Source organism: Gallinula chloropus (genome assembly GCF_964237585.1).
Source record: "Gallinula chloropus genome assembly, chromosome: 6".
NCBI classification, from domain to species: Eukaryota; Metazoa; Chordata; class Aves; order Gruiformes; family Rallidae; genus Gallinula; species Gallinula chloropus.
In genome coordinates, this window is record NC_140091.1 from 10510036 (window position 1) to 10530850 (window position 20815).

At 47.3% G+C, this 20815-nt stretch overlaps 2 protein-coding genes across 2 annotated transcripts in view; one reads left to right on the forward strand and one right to left on the reverse strand.

Annotated features, from left to right (window-relative positions):
* Window positions 1–10069, forward strand: part of TESK2 (testis associated actin remodelling kinase 2) — a gene marked incomplete at both ends in the record, with an annotated part of 69915 nt that extends 59846 nt beyond the window's left edge. Inside the window, 5 exons of the mRNA XM_084266571.1 lie at window positions 400–475; window positions 2255–2338; window positions 3307–3393; window positions 6895–7030; window positions 9057–10069. Coding sequence (XP_084122697.1) covers window positions 400–475; window positions 2255–2338; window positions 3307–3393; window positions 6895–7030; window positions 9057–10069 — 1396 coding nt within the window. The remainder of the gene's footprint in view (window positions 1–399; window positions 476–2254; window positions 2339–3306; window positions 3394–6894; window positions 7031–9056) is intronic.
* Window positions 10070–15021: 4952 nt separating this feature from the next.
* Window positions 15022–20532, reverse strand: TOE1 (target of EGR1, exonuclease). Its single transcript, XM_084266048.1, has 7 exons — window positions 20336–20532; window positions 20220–20260; window positions 19471–19567; window positions 19150–19308; window positions 18637–18896; window positions 16997–17168; window positions 15022–15964 (listed from the first exon to the last, which is right to left on the reverse strand). The coding sequence occupies exons 1-7, from the start codon at window positions 20444–20446 to the stop codon at window positions 15179–15181; spliced, it is 1626 nt and encodes a 541-aa protein (XP_084122174.1). The 5' UTR covers window positions 20447–20532; the 3' UTR covers window positions 15022–15178.
* Between the last annotated feature and the right edge of the window lie 283 nt (window positions 20533–20815).

A 20815-nucleotide genomic window follows, 5' to 3' on the forward strand; every position in this document is an offset into this window, starting at 1 on the left:
TTCAGGGTGCTGAAAGCTTCATCTATTTTCAGACAAACCCATCACAAAAATCAGGAAGGTGCCATGCCACAGGTGCCTTAAGGTGTTCTGAATACCCAGTTTTGAGATGCCCTGAAAACAGAGTATAATGATAGGTAAAGGTAAGGTAGCTTGATAATAAAAACCCCCCATATAATTTTGGCTTGATGGACTCTTACTGAATGTTCCAGTGATTCAGTAGGAAGCCGATGTGAAACAGAGTGTGTTATGGGAACCCATTTGTATCGACTTCCCTCTGGTGAAAGTTTCTACAGATACTTGGAGTTACGGAAAGTTAGTAGCAATGCCTGACCACTTAATTAATGCTGGTTCTTTCTCTCCCCCTACCCCTCTTCCCCCATCTATCCCATATCTATATAGTGAGAAGTTACCAGTGGTGGGTTCACCCTTCTGGATGGCACCAGAAGTTCTCAGAGATGAACCTTATAATGAGAAGGTAGGTGGATGATATAAATGGACTTCAACTGTCAGATGTTTCTCTTCAGTAGCTTATTCTAAACAAGGTTTAGGATTTCCATAACATTGTTATTTTTCATTTGGGACATTTCTGTACTTGGCAGGTCATTCAAACTAAGGGAGAGTGTGAGATGAATAGCTAATCTTTTTAATTCATTATGTGGATTCTTACACAGAAACAGAATTACTTTTAGCATAATTCACTATATGCTGTTTCCATTCAGAAACACCCCACATGCAGAAACACAATTTTATGAAGCCTTACGAGAAATACAGCGAGGTTGCTTTCCTGGCCATATGTTAGTGAAATCTGGGTAGGAGTAAGAAATCTGTATGTAAACTTGTACAGTTATTTTAATTTGGGGGAAAAAGTAAACTAAAATTAAAAAATAAATAAATCAACATTTCTCAAGGTAGGATACCTGGATAAAAATCTTCTCCAAAGCTTGTGGCACTGGGAAACGTTTCTTTCAGAGGAGGATCAGATCACACTGGATTTTAGAAATGGTATTTTCAATCAAGTTGTTCTTTACATGGGATTTTCTTTCCCATGTGTAACATAGTCTAACTCAGCCCTGCAAGTGCAGCTTTTCTGTGACAAAGCCCACATCCTGTACCTTTTTATAGCTAGCAGTTAATCTGTAGTTACCGCAGTAATGAATGTAATAATTACCATTTCAAAGCTTTTTTAACAGATCCAGTTGACCTAAATTAATAATAAAGTACCCAAATATCTGGTGCCATGTTCTCCACTAACCCTAGGGCATGGAGGACTAAAGAGAAAGCAGGTCTCCTACCTCATCAGCATGAAAGGTGACATATTCTGCACCGACGTGCGGAAGAACTTTTACACAGTGAAGGTGACAGAGCCCTGGGACTGGCTGCCCAGGGAGGTGGTGGAGTCTCCTTCTCTGGAGATATTCAAGACCCATCTGGATGTCTATCTGTGCAATATGAGCTGGGGAGCTGCTTTGGCAGGGGGGTTGGACCTGATGATCTCCCAAGGTCCCTTCCAACCCCTATGATTCTGTGATTCTGCCTCATATCTAAGGGCTGAGGAATGATGGCTTCTGCTCTGTAGACTGGTATTTCATGTTTTCCTAAATTTTATTACATGATAAATCTGAGTGAGTGGAAACCTGAGGGACTGTGCAGCTCCAGTGGTAGTCAGATAAGTGATTACTGAGCACCATGGAAATTTCAGTGGAAGCTGATCCTGGTACGCAGTGTTACTAGGTGCCTCAAGCTTTAGGAAAGATACTTTTTTTTCCCCAGAGGTACTGTACCATGAGAAAAATGTCATTTTTCATGAAAACAGCACTAATGTTCTGGATAAGCTGTGATCACATGTATTCTAAACCCATCTTTCTAACCACAGCGATATATAGGCAAGTCATGGTTTGGCTGTGTTTCTAATTGCTCTCATCTGAAAGACATCAAACAACTTCACCATTCCTTATGTGAGGAGAGATTTTACTTCTTAATATTGCTGAATTAAGAATGGCAAGGTGGATTTTTTTTTTCCTTTAGAGTTTTAAAGTTACTGCTATTTGTGCAACATGAACCCTTTACTGTGAGCATGTGTTCCTTCCCATGGAAAACGTTAGCTACGATGCAGTCGCTTAGTGTTGTGAGGCTGTGGTGGTGGTTTAGTCGCTTCACGATAACCATTTGGGGTAAGGAGAAACTCTGTGGCAGATAAGAACGCTGAGTATTCATAGCTGAACCACGTGGCTGTTTATTTTTCCTTCTCTCTCAGGCGGATGTGTTCTCCTATGGTATAATTCTGTGTGAGATCATAGCGCGGATACAGGCAGATCCAGACTATCTCCCTCGCACAGAGGTAAGTGGTTATGTTTATAACATTGGTGGGAGGTGGCAAGTATGCCATGATAATGGCTGGCCTTTAGAACTTCTGGCACTGCTGCCAAAGATAAGATGAATAGGTGTGACATTAAAAATAGCCTGTAAAAGGCTTTTGTTCCTCTGTGCTGTTATTGTAAGAAGCGCCATCGAAGGCACTTTCAGAGAGACTTCATCCAGTTGCAATCCTCATGGGAAATCCTTTCTGCTGTTAACTGGCAGAACTTTGAGAGCAGAGCAGAGACCTTCCTTTTGTAGAGTGATAGCTCATGTTCTTGCCAAATTCAGAGCAGAGCTCTTCTGGCACACTGCATCTGCTAAGCAATCCTTCCTTGTGAAAGAGGCAGGAGCTATGTTTGCAGCTAAAATAAGCTCACCCTTATTTTTGCATAGACTGTGCTAAGCACTGGGAATATGAGCTAGAACTGACTAATCAAACAAGATACTTCTTACTTGCTTCAGTTGCCTTTTGGTTGAGTGCCATCTGCAGGGCAGCTTTTGGCCCTCTATTGTAGGGGTCTTCCAAATTGTCCATCCCTTCCAGTTTGGAAAATGCAAAATTGCTTAGGTCTTGAACTGCAGTAAGAAAGAGATCCTTCTGTTTCTCTGCCCTTCAGATTTTATAGAAGTGCATTTAAGGAACTGGATAATTTGTATTACCAGTCTACCATCCACTGAAAAAATAACCATTTTAACTGATAAATTGTCATCATAGAAAAGCCTCTGCTTTTTACAGAATCATAGATATCTTGTATCAAGTAATCCCGATTGGGAATGCCACAGTTGAGAGTGTGATGAAGTTTTCTCAGTCCTCTGTATGTGACTGCTGAGAGTTGGTGTTCAAGTTGATTCCTGATAACTTCATGTAGGGACCCCCTGAAAGGAAGATAATTTGGACCAGATAGCAGATGTCATTTATCTCTCTGTGCTGTGTTTTTGTTTGTCCAGAATTTTGGATTGGATTATGATGCCTTCCAGCACATGGTGGGAGACTGCCCTCCTGACTTCCTCCAGCTGGCCTTCAACTGCTGTAATGTGAGTATCTTTCTTGAAGGGGAGAGACCTAAACTGGAGTCCTCTAAATCTCTCTGGCTTTTGAAGATAGAGCTTAAAGCATTTACAGAATGGACTTGAAGAGCTCCCCTGTAAAAGCAGCCTATGTTCTGATAACCCAGAAAGCTCCTTGCAGTTTTTATTACCCTTCCATTCCCCTTGCAAAAAGGCCTAACTTGTGTTTTTGCAATTCTGCATTCTGTCATGCCAGGCAAACAGGTCTGGCACATTGAACAGCTTCTTGTGGGCTGCTCAGGCTGATCATAACCAGTTGTATGTTATTGACACTGGCTGGCCCTCAGGCTGACAAAATCCAGCTGTTATTGTGTACAGACCTACTGAGCTGTGAAGGAAGAATTCTGAGTTCTCACAGAGGGGACAAACAAACCAAGAGCAGGCACTAAACTACTCTAAAGCTTCTATATGTTGTCTCTTGGAAATACCTCAAAATCCCCAGCCTGCATTCCAAAAAACAAACATGGACCCAAATGATTTAGTATTGGTAAGGCCATAGACAATGTGCTGTGGGGGGTAAGCTTTCTGCCAGTCATTCAAGTAAAATTGGGATAGTGCTGGATACCTTTGTGGCTCCTGAAAATTCCAAGGAAGTAGGTCTCTCCTGTGGTTACTAGTACCTCTGTGTGATAAACTGGTGTGTATGAAGTAAGAGAACCTGAGCTTCCACCAAATCAGTCTGAAGTTGAGAATGTCCAGCGTGCACAACTTAAGCTGAAGCGAGCTTTGAAAATTTTATTGCACAGAACTTTGTGTGGGACCCCACAACTAGGCCATGCTGTGCCAACACCAGCACTGCATCCAAGCAAGTGTTTGTCAGAAGAGTCTCAGAACAGGCTTTTTATTCATGTCTGTTATTGATTTTTTCAGGCTTTGTTTTCATGTCAACACTGTGGCTAAAAGCAGCCGTCTCATCTCTCCATGCTCTTGAAGCTTATTTTTGCCCCTGAGCTCTCTCTTCACTTTGTAGTTGTACAAATACACATGCTCAGTCAATGGGAGGGTGGTATAAAGGTGAGGATGTGAGCAGGTGGGGTTGACTGCTGCTCGTGAAACAAAATAGCATAAATTAATTCTAAAAATATTTGTGGAACTTACTCTGGACAAGCTACTTTACTCCTCTGGTTTCACCTTAATACAATGGAGGTTGTTTCAGTAGGACAGTGGTACATCTGACTCATGTTTATGAAGTGTTTTGAGTGCATGAGCACTGAAGGGTTTGGCTAGAGGTAGGATTTGACTTTGGAAATCTCAGCTCCCACCTGTAAGACTCCAGCAATTGTACTGAAGGCAAACACATGGTGCATGATTCAAAGCAATTTTTCAGCATGGGTAAAATTCAGAGTAAAACTGTACTGGTGAAGACAAGGGAAGTGACTGATCTCTTCATGTAAAAACTGGGTGCATTCAAAGGATTTTCTCCTACTTTAATATTACTGTCAAATGCTGCTTCCTCTATAATAAACATCCCTTCCCTGAATTGAAAGTGGAAATTACTGTCTTGTGATCAAGGCATGAGTATGTTGATTTCATTGTGGGGCAAGTTGCAATTTATTTACCACTTACCTAGTAGAAGAAAAAAGGTGATGAACGGATAAAGGCTTTCTTATTTCTTTCCAAGCGTGCTGTGCTTCAGTAATAGGTTATCTGTGTGATAATTTGCTCTTAGATGTGGACATTTACATAGGTTTATATTATTTAATAGGTCAACGAACAGTCTAAGCTGTATAGCTCAGCTGATCAGCTGAGCTGATGCACAAAGCCCTGGGGTTTTCTACAGCCAGGAAACATGTTTCAAGGCAACTTAAACCAGTAAAAACTGGTATAAGTAGTAGAATAAAATGTCTTTAATTTGCTTTTATAATGTGTTTGGGTGTTTTTTAAATAAGTACATACAAGGAAGTCTAAAACTTAACTGCATTTATAAGTATTGCTGGTGAGCCTTATGGGTGAACATGCAAAAAGCTTACTGGCACAAGCTGAGCAGTGGGCAACTGCTGCCTTGAGGATGAACCTTCTATTCCATTGGAAATCTGGCTGCTCAGGGATGCAAAGGCAAATGTCATTCTGAGTCACGTTTCCATTGTGGCTCTTGTCCTGGTTCTCCTCTGTCACAAATTAAAATAGCCAGATGACTTTTCTTGCTTCCTGGAACCTGCAACAGCTCTCTAAACTTCACAAATTAATAAGCTTGGAGTACAGAGTGTGTGCTTTGGTGTTGCCTCTGCCCTACTCTTTCAGAAATAAGGAAAGCAGAAAAAGATGTTTTCCTGTGCCAGGAAATTCCAGCTGCTGCAACTTTCTCGCTGCTCTTGAGCTCTCCAAGTGTGATTTGTCTGTTTGTTTGTTATTAACTGTAGGTATGAATTTCTACCCCTTTACCCTGTGTTGCTGGAAGGTGTTCTGGCATTGCTGATCATACTGGTTCTCTTCAGAAAGATCCAGCTCACAGGGCCTGCAAGGCAGTACCAGGGAGGTCTTTGGGGGCTGTTGTGTACAAAGCACCACTGTTCCCTTTGTACTAGAGGTGAGATCTGTCTGGGCTTGTCCGCTCTGAAAAAGCCTTTAGAGGGCTGGAAACAGGAACGGGGTCAAGCAGAATCTTTTTTAATAGTGTAATGAGGTTAACTTTCAGCTGCTGAATTAAATATTGCTACCACCTGTAACAGGGCCAATGTTCAAAAGGATGAAATGTCTTCTGAATTACTACTTCAATTAAGCCGCTTGCCCTTTCGTACAGTTTTAGTCTTGGACTTTGCTTAGGGATCCATTTCTGTTGGGGTGAATAGAGAGATACATACTGATAACCACAAACAGAATACCTACTGATGACTGAGCAGGGATAGTTTACTTGGGCAAAGATGGGTATTTTATCTTTCTATTGTATTCTTTTGTCAAATAATATAAGTAATCTTGCTTCCTCACAAGACAGACATCGTTAGTTTACTACTCGAGATGCAATGTTTTAAACCTCAATCAGCAATGCTATTTAGGTGGGTTTTAATTAAAGCCACAAGAAGATGATGGAAGAACTACAAACTTTTAAAGAATGACATAGCCAAGTTACTCTGTTTAACCCTTATTGCTTCAGGTATATTTTGAAATAACATATCACCTCTGACTGATAACTGGAGTCCAGAAATAAATTCTTGAACTATGAAAGCTGCTTGAAACAAACAAAACTCCCTGAAACTAGAAGCTTCCCACCTTTTCAGTTTAAAATGTGCTCTCTTCTTAAAATGCTTACAACTTGCTAAGTCAGTGAGAGAGGTATAATAGACAAATTAGGACAGAATACTACTTCTTCCCTGCTTTTACCTAGCTTTTTTGCAATGATAACACACTTCCTAAAGCGGTCTTGAAGTTCCTCACTTCCTTCATAATGTATGTCCCTCTTTCTGCCCACTGTATAAACAGAACAGCATGGACAAACCCATGTGGACTGACTTGATTTGTGTGCCTTCACAGATGGATCCAAAGTTGCGTCCTTCGTTTGCTGATACTGTCAAAACACTGGAGGAGATTTTAAACCGCCTGAGAAATGATGACTTGGAGAGAGAGAGAAAGTTTTTGAACCTTGACAACAGTGAAAGAAAACCCAAAGGTAAGTGTCTGTTTGTACAAACCTTGCTGCAGGCTGATAGCAAGAGGGTACAATGCTTCCTATTTTGAAGATGGGGATTTCAGCTATAAACTCTATTTACAGCTTATGAATTTTTTTTTTGAGGGGAAATTTAAGAGTTCATTTGGGAATGGTTTTGTATGTTGCTAACAGTATATGAAAATCCATCAGCTTTTACTTTGTCCCTGTCATATTTAGTGCATGTGCATAATTTCTTTGGTGTGTGTTACGTGTAACACTTAGAAGCTTCTTAAATTCCTTCAGGAGGAAGAGCAGAGAAGATGCAAGAGTATTATAAAGTACCCAGAAATACTCTGAAAGACCAGGGAAAAGATGAATCCCCGATCTGCTTGAGAATGCTGGCCTTGAAGGGCTTTCTCTAAGCCATCTAGTGCCACCTAGTGTGGGCAGCAAACTGGAAGCAGTTCTTGTAGGTGGGGTATATCCTGACCGAGGTATCTTTTATACTAGTAGACTTCTGGCACTGGAAATTTTGAGTACAGTAAAAGTAGTTTCTTATACTGTGTGTATGTATAGATACACAATATATACATACCTATGTATCTGTAATATGGTTATAGATTGAAGTAAGTTCTGTATTTCAAACCACATGGAGTGCATACATGTAGTTGTTCTCCCACACCTGGAAAGCATCTGAGAGAGATGTGAGTTAACAAGGAATTTTTTTGATTGCTTGGGGTGTTGCTTTGGTGGGTTGTGTTTTTGTTCTGTTTTTCTTTTCGTATTCCTGGCATTCTCCCTTTGGAGTACATGTCAGATTTTGCATCTTCTCAGAGAAGTGTTACATGCTGTTCTGTGACATGCATAGTCTTTCCTAGATGGGCTGCCTACACTCTGAACTGTGGCAGTATTTAAAGGGAAAAGCAGCAATTATTCTGGCTTATTCTGGACACAGTAATCAAGAGGCGGTATCGCTTCTTTTTATCTGTTCATTATTGCTCCATGCCAGCTCTTCAGAGGCACCTTGAGAGCCAGTGGCAGATGCATGTTCCAAACACTCAAGGAATTAGCATCTTTTCCTGAACAACTACCATTTTCCCATCCTATTCTAATGATACAGCTTTTTATTTTTTATACATGTGTGTGTGCATGCTCATGTATGCAAATAAATACACATGCATATGTACAACTCCTATTCATTAGGGTCCAGCTCTTATATATCCCTGGTTTCTATATTGGATAACGTACTGGATGAAGGCTGGGACAGAATGATTTAAACTCTTCATGTATCAGGAGGGGCATTTATTTTGGTCTTAAGATTTTTCCCATCAGGGTGAAAAGGTCCCAGTTCCTTTGGCAACTTGTTTTGTACTTGTTCTCTCTTATGGTTAGTACCATCAACAGGTCTTGAGCAACCTGTGCTGGAAGCCAGGATGATAAATCTAGAAACATGCAAATTGTTATTCTCCAAGACCACTCTGTGCCATTTTTGCTGTGTCAGGGTACTGGCAGCAAGAAGGTTTGGAGAGAAGAAGGAAAGACTTCTGCATTCCTGCTGAATTTTTGTAGTTTCCTTTCCCTTGTTTTTTTCTGAAGACAATATTGTCTTGCCACACTAGCATCCCCCATAATGTAGGTGGCAAATCTGATCATAAACAGCTAAAGAAGGAATTTTAGATTCTAAGCCAGGGGAAGTAAGATGGCATTAACTGAACTTGCGTTTCCTCAGGTCTTTGGAATAACTTGGCCTGAGGCGTGAGTGAAGTGAGAGAACATTTTAAATGTAGTTTTGACTGCCTTGCATTTAAAAAGACCTGTGGACAGGGCTGCCACATCACCATATTTTAAACCAGTAATACACTGAAGAGAAGAGGATGGTGTACTCATGTTTGTGCAGGAACTTGTGAGGAACAAGCTCACGGAAGATAGTTTGGAACATCAGAATCGCAGCTTTTTTTCTTTACAGTGGTCACGAAGGCTCTGTGAGTGAGCAGATAAAAGGTATATAGCTCTTTTAAGCTAAGAGTGTTTCTCTTCTTCTACTCAGGGTCAATTGAAAAAGGACCAGGAGTAAAACGTTTGAGTTCCCTGGATGATAAGATCCCACCCAAGTCACCCCGGCCACGTCGGAATATTTGGTTGTCGCGCAGCCAGTCGGATATTTTCTCCCGCAAGCCTTCCAGGAAGATCAACGTGCAGGACCCCTATTACACACCAAACAAAGGCTTAGGCCGGAAAGTTAATCCCTTCAGTGCCCGGGAGGACCTCAAGGGGGGTAAGATCAAATTCTTTGACATGCCAAGCAAGTCTGTGATTTCCTTGGTGTTTGACTTGCATTCTCCAGAGGCAGGTGGAGGCCTGAAAGCCAGCCAGTCCCAGTTCCGGCAGGCCTATAGCACAGACTGGCAAGAACTTTCCCTTCTTCCTGGGAGGAGATGCAGATCGCTTCCCCTCTCTCCTGAACTGCCACACAAGGAATATGGCCTGTTTGGGGGACTGTCTTCAACTGTCAGCAGGTGTGACCCAACCCAGCTAGGTGCAGAGGTTCGGCAAAAACTCTTGAGTAGCAGTAAATACGGTGTGTCAGAGATTCCCCCCTTTCAAGCCAAGCCTCACAGGCCAGGATTTCTTCCTGTACCTGCACAAGAGGAGGATATGGACTGTTCAGATGGGCCAATGGCCCAGGAGGAAAATGGGTTTTGCCCTGCTGAGAACACGTGTGGAGATCCAGCATGTAATCAACCACCAGTGCTGGCCCAGCCTGAGCTGCTATCTTACAAAAAGCTCCCAGTTGAGAATTCAGTGAACTGTGAAGGTCATGGCTCCTCACAAGTGTTTGCAGGTTGTTTCCCTTCTGAAGAGATGGAAGTGGAAGATGATCTCCTGAATAGTACTCCGCTGGAGTCTACAAAGTCTCTGTTCAGTGTTAGTTCTTCAACCGAGCTGAAGAGAGGGGCATGGCCCTTCAGGGAGCAGGATGGGGAGAGTCCTGCCCTGTTGTCTCAGACCTCCTCCAACATCTCCACAAGTGGCAGCACACAGTCAACTTGTGACATATGAAGAGAGGGCTCAAACTGAATGTGTCCTTGAGGGAACAGTTGTTCTCAGTCAAACTCTTGTGTTTCCTAGAGCTGGGCTTCACGTTCAAGAGATTCGGCAGATGTTAAGAAACTGGCTGTCAGCTGCAGATAGTGTCTGGAGAGACTGATGATTTTACTTCAAACTCTGCTTATTCCCTCCCCTGATTTGCATTAGGAGGGGGAACTAATCCATCCAGTCCTTCCAAGAGGCAGCAGCCAGAGCAGGCACTGGGTACAGAGTCTGACCTGCATTCCAGCGTGGAGCATTTCAAGGCCTTAAGCTCCTTGTCGGGTAGAAAGAGCGACCCTTAGGTTTTCCCTCTTCCTCTGACTGATCAGCTGCCCTAAACCACTGCAGATTTTGGGTTAACATTCTGCAGCAGTGCACGTTGAGTGAGAGCCTCTTTTTTAGAAATGGGCACAGAAACATTTCAGAGCTAAGTTGAGCAGTTAGAAATGCTCTCTGGTCCCAGAGCTGCTGAGTCCTGTTGCAGCATTGCACAAGTTTTTCTTTCAAAACCAGCAAAACCAAACCCCCCTCATGCTGGTCGCAGCTTGTGGGCTGAGTCACATGACAGATACTGTGTGATTCACAAGAAGAATCTATTCCCTGGTGTTTCGTTTTTCCTTTGGGACTTGGTGATGATGTGTAACACGAGTGCAGGGAAGCACTGCTCTCCTTGCACAGCTCTTAATGTACCTCAACCCAAATTGGAGGAAGATTTGCCCAGGGTGCAAGAGAGGAGGTGTATTCCAGGCAGTGGCAGCTTCTCCAGAAGCAACAGTGAAACTACCAGTTGTACTGAGCATTTTTTTTTGGGGGGGGGGGGGGTGGGGGGTGGGGGTGGGCTTTTACTTCTGAAGAGTTGGATGGACATCATGATCGGTTTCTGCAGAACAGTCAGTAAAATACAGTAGCTGCATCACTGCTGACTATTCCAACTAAGCTGGGAGGATCATAACCACCTCCCTCTCCAGTATGACATTGATCTCCTTGCTATCACTGCAGTAATGATGGCTCTGGACTGCTTAAGAAGAGGACAGGAACCCCCTGCTCTGAGGAAGTTGTCAGCAGTTCAGCAGCCACACAAGAGCTCTTGGAGGAGGAACAGTAGACTCACCGAAAGGGTTTGAATTGTCAAACTGAAGAAAACCAGCTTGTCCCAAGTTAACTTCTATAGAAGGAAGCAGTTGTCTTCATTGGCTTCTCTTGTCACTGAATAGGATTATCTTTTTTTATCTTTTTCCTTTTCTTTCCTCCACCAGCAGGTACAGGTGAAAGCAGCAGTGTGGCACAAACTTTAATGCTCCTTGCTGGACATGATTTACAGGAAACCTTATTCTGTGATGACTTTTGTGCAACATCCCCCCCCTTTTCCACTCTAGTTATCCCAAGAATGTGGGATTTTAATTTTTTTTTTAATTCTATTTTTAAATCTATATTATCATTCCTGAGGTATGCATTGCATGCCTGCTGAGCAGATGGTGATGCAGTGAAGTTGAGAATTTCACCCAGGTACCCTCTTACACCCTCTCTGGGCTCTCGTGTAAGAATGGAAGATGTAAGCTAGTCTTTGGAAGCAAAACTATTCCTACTCTTTTCCTGTCTCAAAGGATGAAGGAGAGAGCCCTGATTCTTTCTTGGCTGAGATGCTTATTTTCCCCAGAGGTGTAGGTCGCTCTTCTGTGAGTTACAAGGATGACTTCCTCTTGTGAAACATGTTCACCTGCCCATCAGTTACCCCTCTGCAGAGGTTGTGAAGAACGAAACGAGAAACCCAGTGTCACTGAGTTACTCAGCACAGCCCATGCCACATCAGGCAGCTTTTAGCAGTTTGACAGAGAAAATGCCATTTCCTTACCAGCATCACCCCTTCTGGCCCACACCTCTCTGCTTCTTGAAGGTGCTGTAGTCTGTCTTGTGTATCCTGTCTGCAGAGTGTAGAGCAGCTTGTCCGGCTGGCGCGCTGTGTGTGTCATTTCCTTTGAGGACGGGAGGAGTCAGCAGAACTCAGTTACCAGCTAGTTGCCTGCCTGGTGCCTGCTTTTTGCTGCTTTGGGTTTTTGTGGCTCCCCACACACCCCCCCATCTTTTATACAACTGTAATCTTTTGGGACAGAAACCATCAGCACCAGCTCCTGTTGTCGCGAGATGCGTTTAGGGGTGTGACTTCAGACAAACAAGCAATAATAAGGAATAGTTTACTTCTGGATCACCAAGCTGTGAGGAAGCTGTCTGGCATCCTACAACTGCCCTTGGCCTCATCGGAGAGCTCACACCCCTCTGGCTGCCCTGTGGCTTGTGTCAGCCTTGGCTGTCAGCGCTGACACCTCATCACGAAGCTTGTTGCCCTCTCTGGCACTGACTGCAAGGCCTGTGCAGCTTGGGGCACCCCTACGGTGCCCGTTAGTGACCTCATCTGTTTTGTTACACCACTGTCTCTCAAAAATGTTTCCCTGCTCTGAGTAGTTCCTCTCACAAAGCAGCATGGCTAAAATCTTTTGTTTTCTTAAATGTCCACTCTGGGCGCAGCCAGCTGACATGCACAGGGCACACACCTGTCAGCTTCTCCAGCTCTTTGAACCAATGCCAGAGAGCAATGCCAAGGGAAACGGCTCGGGCCTCTCCTGGATTCCTGGTTTCCATAGGAAGAGAGGTGTGTGTATGAAGCTGCAGTGGAAGGCTGTTTAAAGACAGCGAAGCGCTTGCTAAAGCCAGCATTTCCAAGGATCTGGATGCGATTGGCACTCACTGCATCTCATGCCTTTGGCTGTGTAAAGCTCAATTTAGGTTGCACCTAGTAACTCCTCATAGGTTTTCTGCCCTCCTGAGGGTGCTTTTCTACTGGGGGCCATTTATTGACAGCTACTGATGGACATGGATATGAACATGTGGTCAGCAAACTCCTCGTTTTATAAGTGATGTGACAAAAGTTTTATTGTGATTGGATTTTACCATGATTTTTGACTTTCTTAGGGGAGCAGTTTGAGCTCTTTTAAAACACTTTCTACACGTTGCTAGGTTCCCTGAAGAGATCAAAGATGTTTTAAATTCACTTTAAATCCTTCTGTGTTGAATTCATTTAAATGTCTGTTATAAGCTATATTTTTTGTTGTGGTTGCAGGTTGGTAACACGCAACTAAGAGAATGCATGTGAACTGCTGCCCCTCAAAAGCAGTGAGGAGAAGGGGCTGTAGTAGGCTCACACTTGCTGGAGAGGCATTGACGTGTTATGTGTAACAGAACATTGGTATTTTTTGCCAGTACAACTAAAGACACTTGAATAATTCCTGTTTGCACTTAATGCTATTGTTTATATTGCATGTCACTACATTTCTATGCAAAACAAATAACCTTTTTTTTGGGGGGGGGGGGGGTGGGGGAGGAGAGGCAGCCAGATATTTGATTAAGTATAAAGACCTTTGTGAGATGATCTATTTTCGTATTTATGAAGGAGTTTTACGTCTTAATATTTTGCAGTCTGTAAATAGCTCCAAGTTGTAATTAAAGGCTTAGGAGGAGGTTTGTAGCCTGTGTATAATAGTAAGTTAACACTGCCAGAAAAAAAAAAATTCTTTGCAAAACAACTTTTCTAATATTGTGGATATTTATGAATATGTAAAGAAAGCACGTCTTGTTTTTATGTTGATTGACCTTCTGACTTTTTTGGAACATAGAAATGGTGTATGTTTTATTGGAACTGCAATAAGAAGTAACCAAAGATGAATCCAGTTAAATATTTTCATAATTTTTTCTTGGTCAGGTTTTGTAAACTTTCCCAACTTGCTTTCAAAATAAAAATAAAATCAAGGCCTGAGTCTTGTGATTAAGGGGGCAGCTCTAGGTTAAAAAAGCTGCCTCATGCTTACTGGAGCTATGGATGACGTTAATACCTGGCTTGATTGTAATCACTATTACTTAGTGCTGACTTTTAAACAGGGAGAACTGTCATCCTTTATTCAGTGTTATTTCTCCTACTGAAGTGTTTCATGGATTTAACAGTGTGACTCAAGGATTTCTTTTTTCTGCTCTGCCCTATCATGCTCTGAAGAGTAGGCAGTAGCTCGTGACTTGAGACAAGATGGCTTTTCATAGCATCAGGCTCCAGGGAGCTTGCTGTAGTGGCCACTCTGTTCCAGCCCTACAGAACAGCTCCAGCTGCACAGCAACCAGGGAAGTCTGAGGATCACATCTGACTGCATCTCCCCTTACTCAGAAGTTTGAAGACCCACAGTGGTTTGATTCTGGATGCAGTTGCCCTGCACTAGAATCAGCTGGCCCATTTGGTAGGAGCAGCTTTCTCCTTCCCCTCTGTAGCCAGTGCCTCTTTGAATACAAACAAAACACAATCAAGGAACCAACACTTTTTACCTTCTTGAATTCTTTAGAAAGACAGGAAATTAATTGTGAGGGTTACAGGGAATTACCCTACCACCTGACTAAACAGTCATAAAAATGTGTGCTTTTGCTGAAGAGCTAGCCTGCTTTCCTCTTGTCTAGCAGAAGCATAACATCCTTCTCTAGTCACTTTACAGGATTTTCTACCAAGCTAGCTCTATGGGCTAACAGCTCAGAGCTTTCAGAGGTGGGCTTTGACCTTCAGCACATGCCCCTTTTGAAAAGATCTACCTCACCCTAAACCACTGCACTAAGAGGCAGCAGGGGCTGGGGCTCAAACTTCTTTGCAAGTGGGAAGCTCTGGCCTGTGTCCTCTTGTTATCAGGTGCTAACCCTCTTCATCTTCTGCCAGAAGTGAACCCCAGGCTAAAGTAGCTAACACATGGCAACCCTAGGTTGTTTTTTCAAATCCCACCCTGAGTGCAGAGCTGCAGCCCTGGGTGCAGTTGGGAGAGGTCCACTTTCCTCCCTCTTCTTCAGCCTCACCCCTGCCTTCACAGCTGGGCATGCCCCTAAGGAACAACAGGGGCAACTCCAGTTGAGAGCAATTTAATCCATCAGAAATTTAAACAAAAACAAGAGTAAGAAACTCGCTCCCATTCTGGGCAGTTCTTGATGGAATAGAGAATGTCAAAATTTGATCGGGGGGGGGGGGAAAGCCCCCCTAGTTCAGTGAGGAGTCCTCTAGCTCTACCCACTGGCCCAGGCCAGCTTCATCTTCTGCCCATGAGCTTTGGATGATTTAGAGAAGAGGCTCTTCACTATCTGAAGGGGCACCGACTTCCCACTGAGGTACAGTTTATTGTGGCAGTCTGGCAACCAGGGCCCCCCATCAGAGTCCACATCTTTTCCTTTCTTGAGCATCCAGACATAAGCCATGATATAGCCAGTCATGAATGCATCAAAGCCAGCGCGGTGCGTGCCCCCCTGCAAGGGAAGGCCAGGGGCTTCCTTTGCCTTGTCTGCAGCACACGCTGCCTCAGTCTTTGAGATGTCTGGGTGATTGACTGAGTCCACCCCAGCAGGAACCTCTGGCTTCCCATCCACCTGCTCACCCTCAGAGGCATTTTCCTTGGCAGGAGGGCTCACAGCAGCTGCCACTTCAGCGCTCCCCAGATCCTCTTCCTGTTGTGCGCTGGTGTCTGAGATGACCTCTGGTTCCATGGCCACAGAGTTCTCCTCCAGGGGCCCACACTCACCGCTGGGTGTGATCTCTGCCAGCTCTGCAGCAGCTGCAGGCTCACAGCAGCTCTGTTTTCGTGGTGGTCCCTCCTCCCCATTCTGAGGGAGCTGCCCTTCTTTCTCTGAGCCTTCCTGTTCAGATCCCTTCGCGGGCTCTTCTGCGTTCTTCCGGCGCTTCCGTTTGTGCTTCCGTTTCTTATGCTTCTCCTCACAGAGCTTGTCATCCTCATCAATGATGAGGTCGATGTTATGAGACTGTGGGCACTTCACCCCTTTTGGACACCAGCCATAGGCCTAGGGAGACAGAGAGAAGTCTGTTGCCCCCAGTCTCCTGGTTAGAGCAGCTTCTCACCATAACGCAGAGCTAATTATTCCCCTCCACCCAGGGCTGTGAGGCAGCAGCTGGAGCAGCGTCCAGTTACAGCCCCACAGCACACAAGACAGGCGCTGCCGAACTGCAGCGAGCACAGCAGGGAGCTGTCAAGGCACAACACACAACCTGTGAGGAGAAGCCATGGAAGGTGGGTTTGTTCTACCTGGAGAAGATAAGGGGATGGGGGTATCTAGTTGCTGCCTGCAGGTACCTAAGGCAGATGTTATAAAGAAGGTGGAGCTAAACTCTTCTGAGGGGAGCTGTGGGAAAGGTGATGTTGTAACAGTCGGGAAGTTCTGACTAGATGTACAGGAAAGCACTTCCCACAACATGCAGCCAAGCACTGGAACAGGGGCCTGGAGGGGTTTTGTTATCTCTGTCTTCAGAGATTTTCAGTTTACTAAACAAGGTGCTGAGCAATACCAAGCTGGTGGTTGGATGAGGGACTTTGGAGGTTTCCCAACCTATGCTGTTCCGGGGCAGTGATGTTTCAGGGAGAAAAGGAACTCTTCCACATCTGCAAAGCCAGTTATATCTGATCAGATGGGCTCTTCGCTTACTGCTGTAGCAGCACCAGGACTTGAGATGCTGTGAATCACACCATGCTACAGTCCCAGAAGCTGCAGACAGGTAATCTAATGTTTTCTATATCTAATTAAGAAGTGTGGGGAGGGAAGATGTAGTGTTTATTGCTCAGAGGACAAGGCAAACTAATTTAGACCTCACAGCCTTCCCAGGGGGCTGTATCTCATACCATCCTGCAATTTAGGGCCATATAATCCCTGAGTCCTCACATCTGATGTCAACTGTGAAATTCACCACCTCCAAATGGTATTGTGAAGCCACCTGAAGCTTGAAAGTCCCCCCTGTATAGCGAGGCAAGCAAGGGGAAGGGTGCTTCCCTACCACCTCCTGCTCTGGCCAGGAAGGAAGCAGGAATTCATGTTACTTACCGAAAATCTCTCACAGACTGGCCCCTTGTTTTCCCCTCCCACGTCGTGGGTTTCTTCCTCCAGGGCACAGTGGCGGAAATCGATGTAGCGGGACATGTTGGCGGGGTAGCTGCAGAACTCAGCAGTGAGATGGGGGCTCCCCGAGTCCCTCAGCTTGCAGTTCTCCCGCACGCTGGAACAAACAGGAGTTACGTGTGGTCACTGAAGGTGGCGCTACACAGACCTGCTTCAGACACACAGTTCTCCACCAAGTCTCAACTCCACCAGCCTCCTGTTCCCCAGCTCCAGCCAGTTTGACAGCCAGCTGAGAGAAACTGTGCTGGGAGAAACTGCTGGGAGAAACTCTGTGCTGGGAGAAACTGCTGGGAGAAACTCTGTGCTGGGAGAAACTGCTGGGAGAACAGCTTTAGTGCAGCTGCCACCACGCTGATTTCAAGGTTTGTTTCTCTTATCCTGACATACAAACAGGGACAGCAGCATCTCTGGTTAAGGTATGGCAGAAGGGGACACAATGCTTGGTTTTAAGTATGAAGGGCACTAACGTTTGTCTTAGTACCCATAATATTAATGGACAAAGAAGAAATGCCCAGAAATTAGATAGCACATAGAGTACCCAGCAGCCACTGCTAAGACAGGTTGAACTTGGGTGATGCAGCCAAGGAAATGTTTTCCATCTCCTGGGAAAAGACCTGTGTTGTCAGCTGGCTAAGAGGCCCCAGACCTTTGGAAGGCTTCATGTAACTAGAATTGTGGGTTAAAACGTTTAAGGAGGTCAGTTTAAAAGTATTTTTATCCTATCAAAACAAAGCAGCCTCATATTTGAGAGCAGCTATCTGGAATGTTTTCAGACCTGTCAAAATGGCATTTCCTGACATAAAACAGTCACTAAAAATACCATTTCTCCTCTGCACAGAGCATGACTTCAGTTTAATGCAGATTCAAGGGGCTGTATCACTGCCAGGGGCTTGTTTAGATTGTGCAGGGAGTGCAGAACCAGGGGCCAGACTGACACCTGACCCAAGCAGGCATCTCTTAGGTGTGTCTGCCTGGAGATATCTGTGAGGTGCTAAGGGCAGGGAGCAATACAGGATACCCTGGAACAAGAGCATTACCTCTGCGTGGAAGGAAAGCAATGGGAGCCATAGCAGACTGCATGTCAAGAGCTGGTCTGGGTGCAGGGTGCACCCATCCCTCTACCTCCACTATCCCTTAACAAAACCAAGGTAACAACAAGCAGACCCTGCAGGCATAGCCCTGTCTTCACCTGCTCCCTAGCTGAATCTTAAGGGTCTCTTCTGCAGCCCTGTGGCACTGCTGGACCAGAGCCATGCAGCAAATGAGTTAGTTTTCAATTAGATGAGGTCACTCTGTGGTCAAAACTGCTGCCAGCAGAAGACTCAAACCCTCTTTCAGCAGCTGCCCATTGAACAGATAGGGTGTGTTACAGAATGCTCCCCTATGCACTCAGCAGCCATCCTGCAAACAAGAGCAGCACGGGGCAGAGTCACCTGGAAAGCACCTTTCTTCACTCAGTGGGATAACAGAGCCAACCCCTTGTCTGGAAAAAACAAACCAGCCAGCTACTGACGCTCCCTTTGCCATTCCTCCCCATAAACTTTAAATACCAGAGCGCTGCTCACCACTTCTTGTAAGCATACTCCAAGTACGACGCTACAAAGCGAGTCTCAAACTCAGAGGCGTATTTGGTGTCGTAGATTCCTGCTGGAAACATTTCAGAGAGGTCAGCAGTGAAGGTGCCGAGGTTGTCTGGGAGGTGAGCATAGAAGCACTCGTACAGGAAGACCAGGTCGATCAGGCCGTTATGGAGAACGAGGGGCTTCTTCGCTCGTATGAGCTCCAGAAAAAAAGTCCTCACGCTCTGGCTCTGGTTCTCATTGCCCTGCAAGAAGGAGGGTTGGTCAGTGAGCCTCAGTGCCTTGACTGCCCCCTCACCCTGTGGAGCTGTCAGAGCAGGGTGGCTGTGGCTCTCTGAACAGAGCCCCCAGAGACTCAGAAGGCAGCTGTGGCAGCCTGGATGTAAGAGAGCGGGCAGAGGGCAGGCAGAATGCTGCACTCAAGGCCCCAGTGGGAGCGAACAGCCTGCCCCAGAGCCAGAGCAGAGCGAGCTGAGGTGTGCGCAGAGCCCCCTGTACCTTGTCGTTGCCCTTATGGTAGGGGATGCCCTGCGAGTACTGCTTGTTGAAGTCAAAGCCGTGCTGCACCAGGAACTGCACCGACTGCGGCTCCACCACGTAATCCTCGGTGCAGAGCAGCGTCAGGTTGTAGATCTGGCAGAGGTACGTGTGCCCGGGCTGCGGGCAGAGCAACGCCGGGACACCCGTCACGGGAGCCGCCGGACAGGCCCGGGGCGAGCCCGCGGAGCCCAAGCCCCAGAGCCCGCCGGAGCCCCAGCGCCTGCCGCTCCCTGGGGAAGCGGGAGCGGGAGACCAGCCGCGCCGCGGCCCCCGACGCACCTTCTCAGGGAGCTGCTTGAAGCAGGCGACGCCGAGGGACAGGACGGAGCGGGTCCGGGCCGCGTGGCACACCGCCTTGTACCGCTCCTCCAGGCACCTGGGCGGCAGGAGGGCAGCAGCTGGCGGCTCTGGCCCTGACAGCCCCCAGCCCCCCCCTTCCTCCCTCCCTCCCTCCCCCAGGCCCTGCCACCCCCCAGCACCCCCCTTCCCTCCCTCCCTCCCCCGGCCCTGCCACCCCCCAGCACCCCCCTTCCCTCCCTCCCTCCCTCCCTCCCCCGGCCCTGACACCCCCCAGCCCCCCCTTCCTCCCTCTCTCCCTCTCTCCCTCTCTCCCTCCCTCGGCCCTGCCACCCCCCAGCCCCCCACTTCCTCCCTCCCTCCCTCCCTCCCCCGGCCCTGACACCCCCCTTCCCTCCCTCCCCCGGCCCTGACACCCCCCAGCCCCCCCCTTCCTCCCTCCCTCCCTCCCCCGGCCCTGACACCCCCCTTCCCTCCCTCCCTCGGCCCTGACACCCCCCAGCCCCCCCCTTCCTCCCTCCCTCCCTCCCTCCCCCGGCCCTGACACCCCCCAGCCCCCCCCCCTTCCCTCCCTCCCCCGGCCCTGACACCCCCCAGCCCCCCCCTTCCCTCCCTCCCTCCCTCCCTCCCTCCCTCCCTCCCTCCCTCCCTCCCTCCCTGCCCCGTCCCTGCCCCGTCCCGCCGATCCGGTGCCGCAGCGCAGCCGCCAGGCGCGGGGAAAAGCGACTCACGGGCTCAGCAGCGACTTCCTGGCGCCGAGGCCGCTCAGCTCCTACGGGGAAACACACACACACCCGTCAGCGGCCCCACGGGCCCGACCGCGCCGCCGCCCGCCGCGCCGCCTCACCGTGTCCACGGCCACGAAGGTGGCGGTGCGCAGCGCCAGCACCATGGAGGGCCACAGCTCCCTGAAGTTGTCGCTCTGCACGTCCACCACCGGCACCCGCCGCCGCGCCATGCCCGCGCCCAGGGCTCCTCCCGCCGGCGCGGCTGCCCTACCCCGCGCCGCCTGCCGTGGCGGGCAGCCCAGCTGCTGCCAGCGCCAGCGGGACTCCCCCTCACACGCTTCCAACCCAAACTTGTTTTTTTTAAGCAAGCAGGCGCGCAGCTGGGCAGCCCCTGGGGTCCTTCCGGAGAGACCGAAGGGACCGGCGGGAGAAGGGGAGGGGACAGCGCTCGTCCCCCCCGCCCGGAGCGCCGATTGGCTCCGGCGCACCGGGAGGTCCTGCCCCTCCCCCGGCCGGCCCCCGCGCCCCGCGTCGATTGGCTCGGGCACGGAAGGTGGGTGGGGCCTCCCGCTCTTATTGGCCCCCGCGCGGGGGTAGGG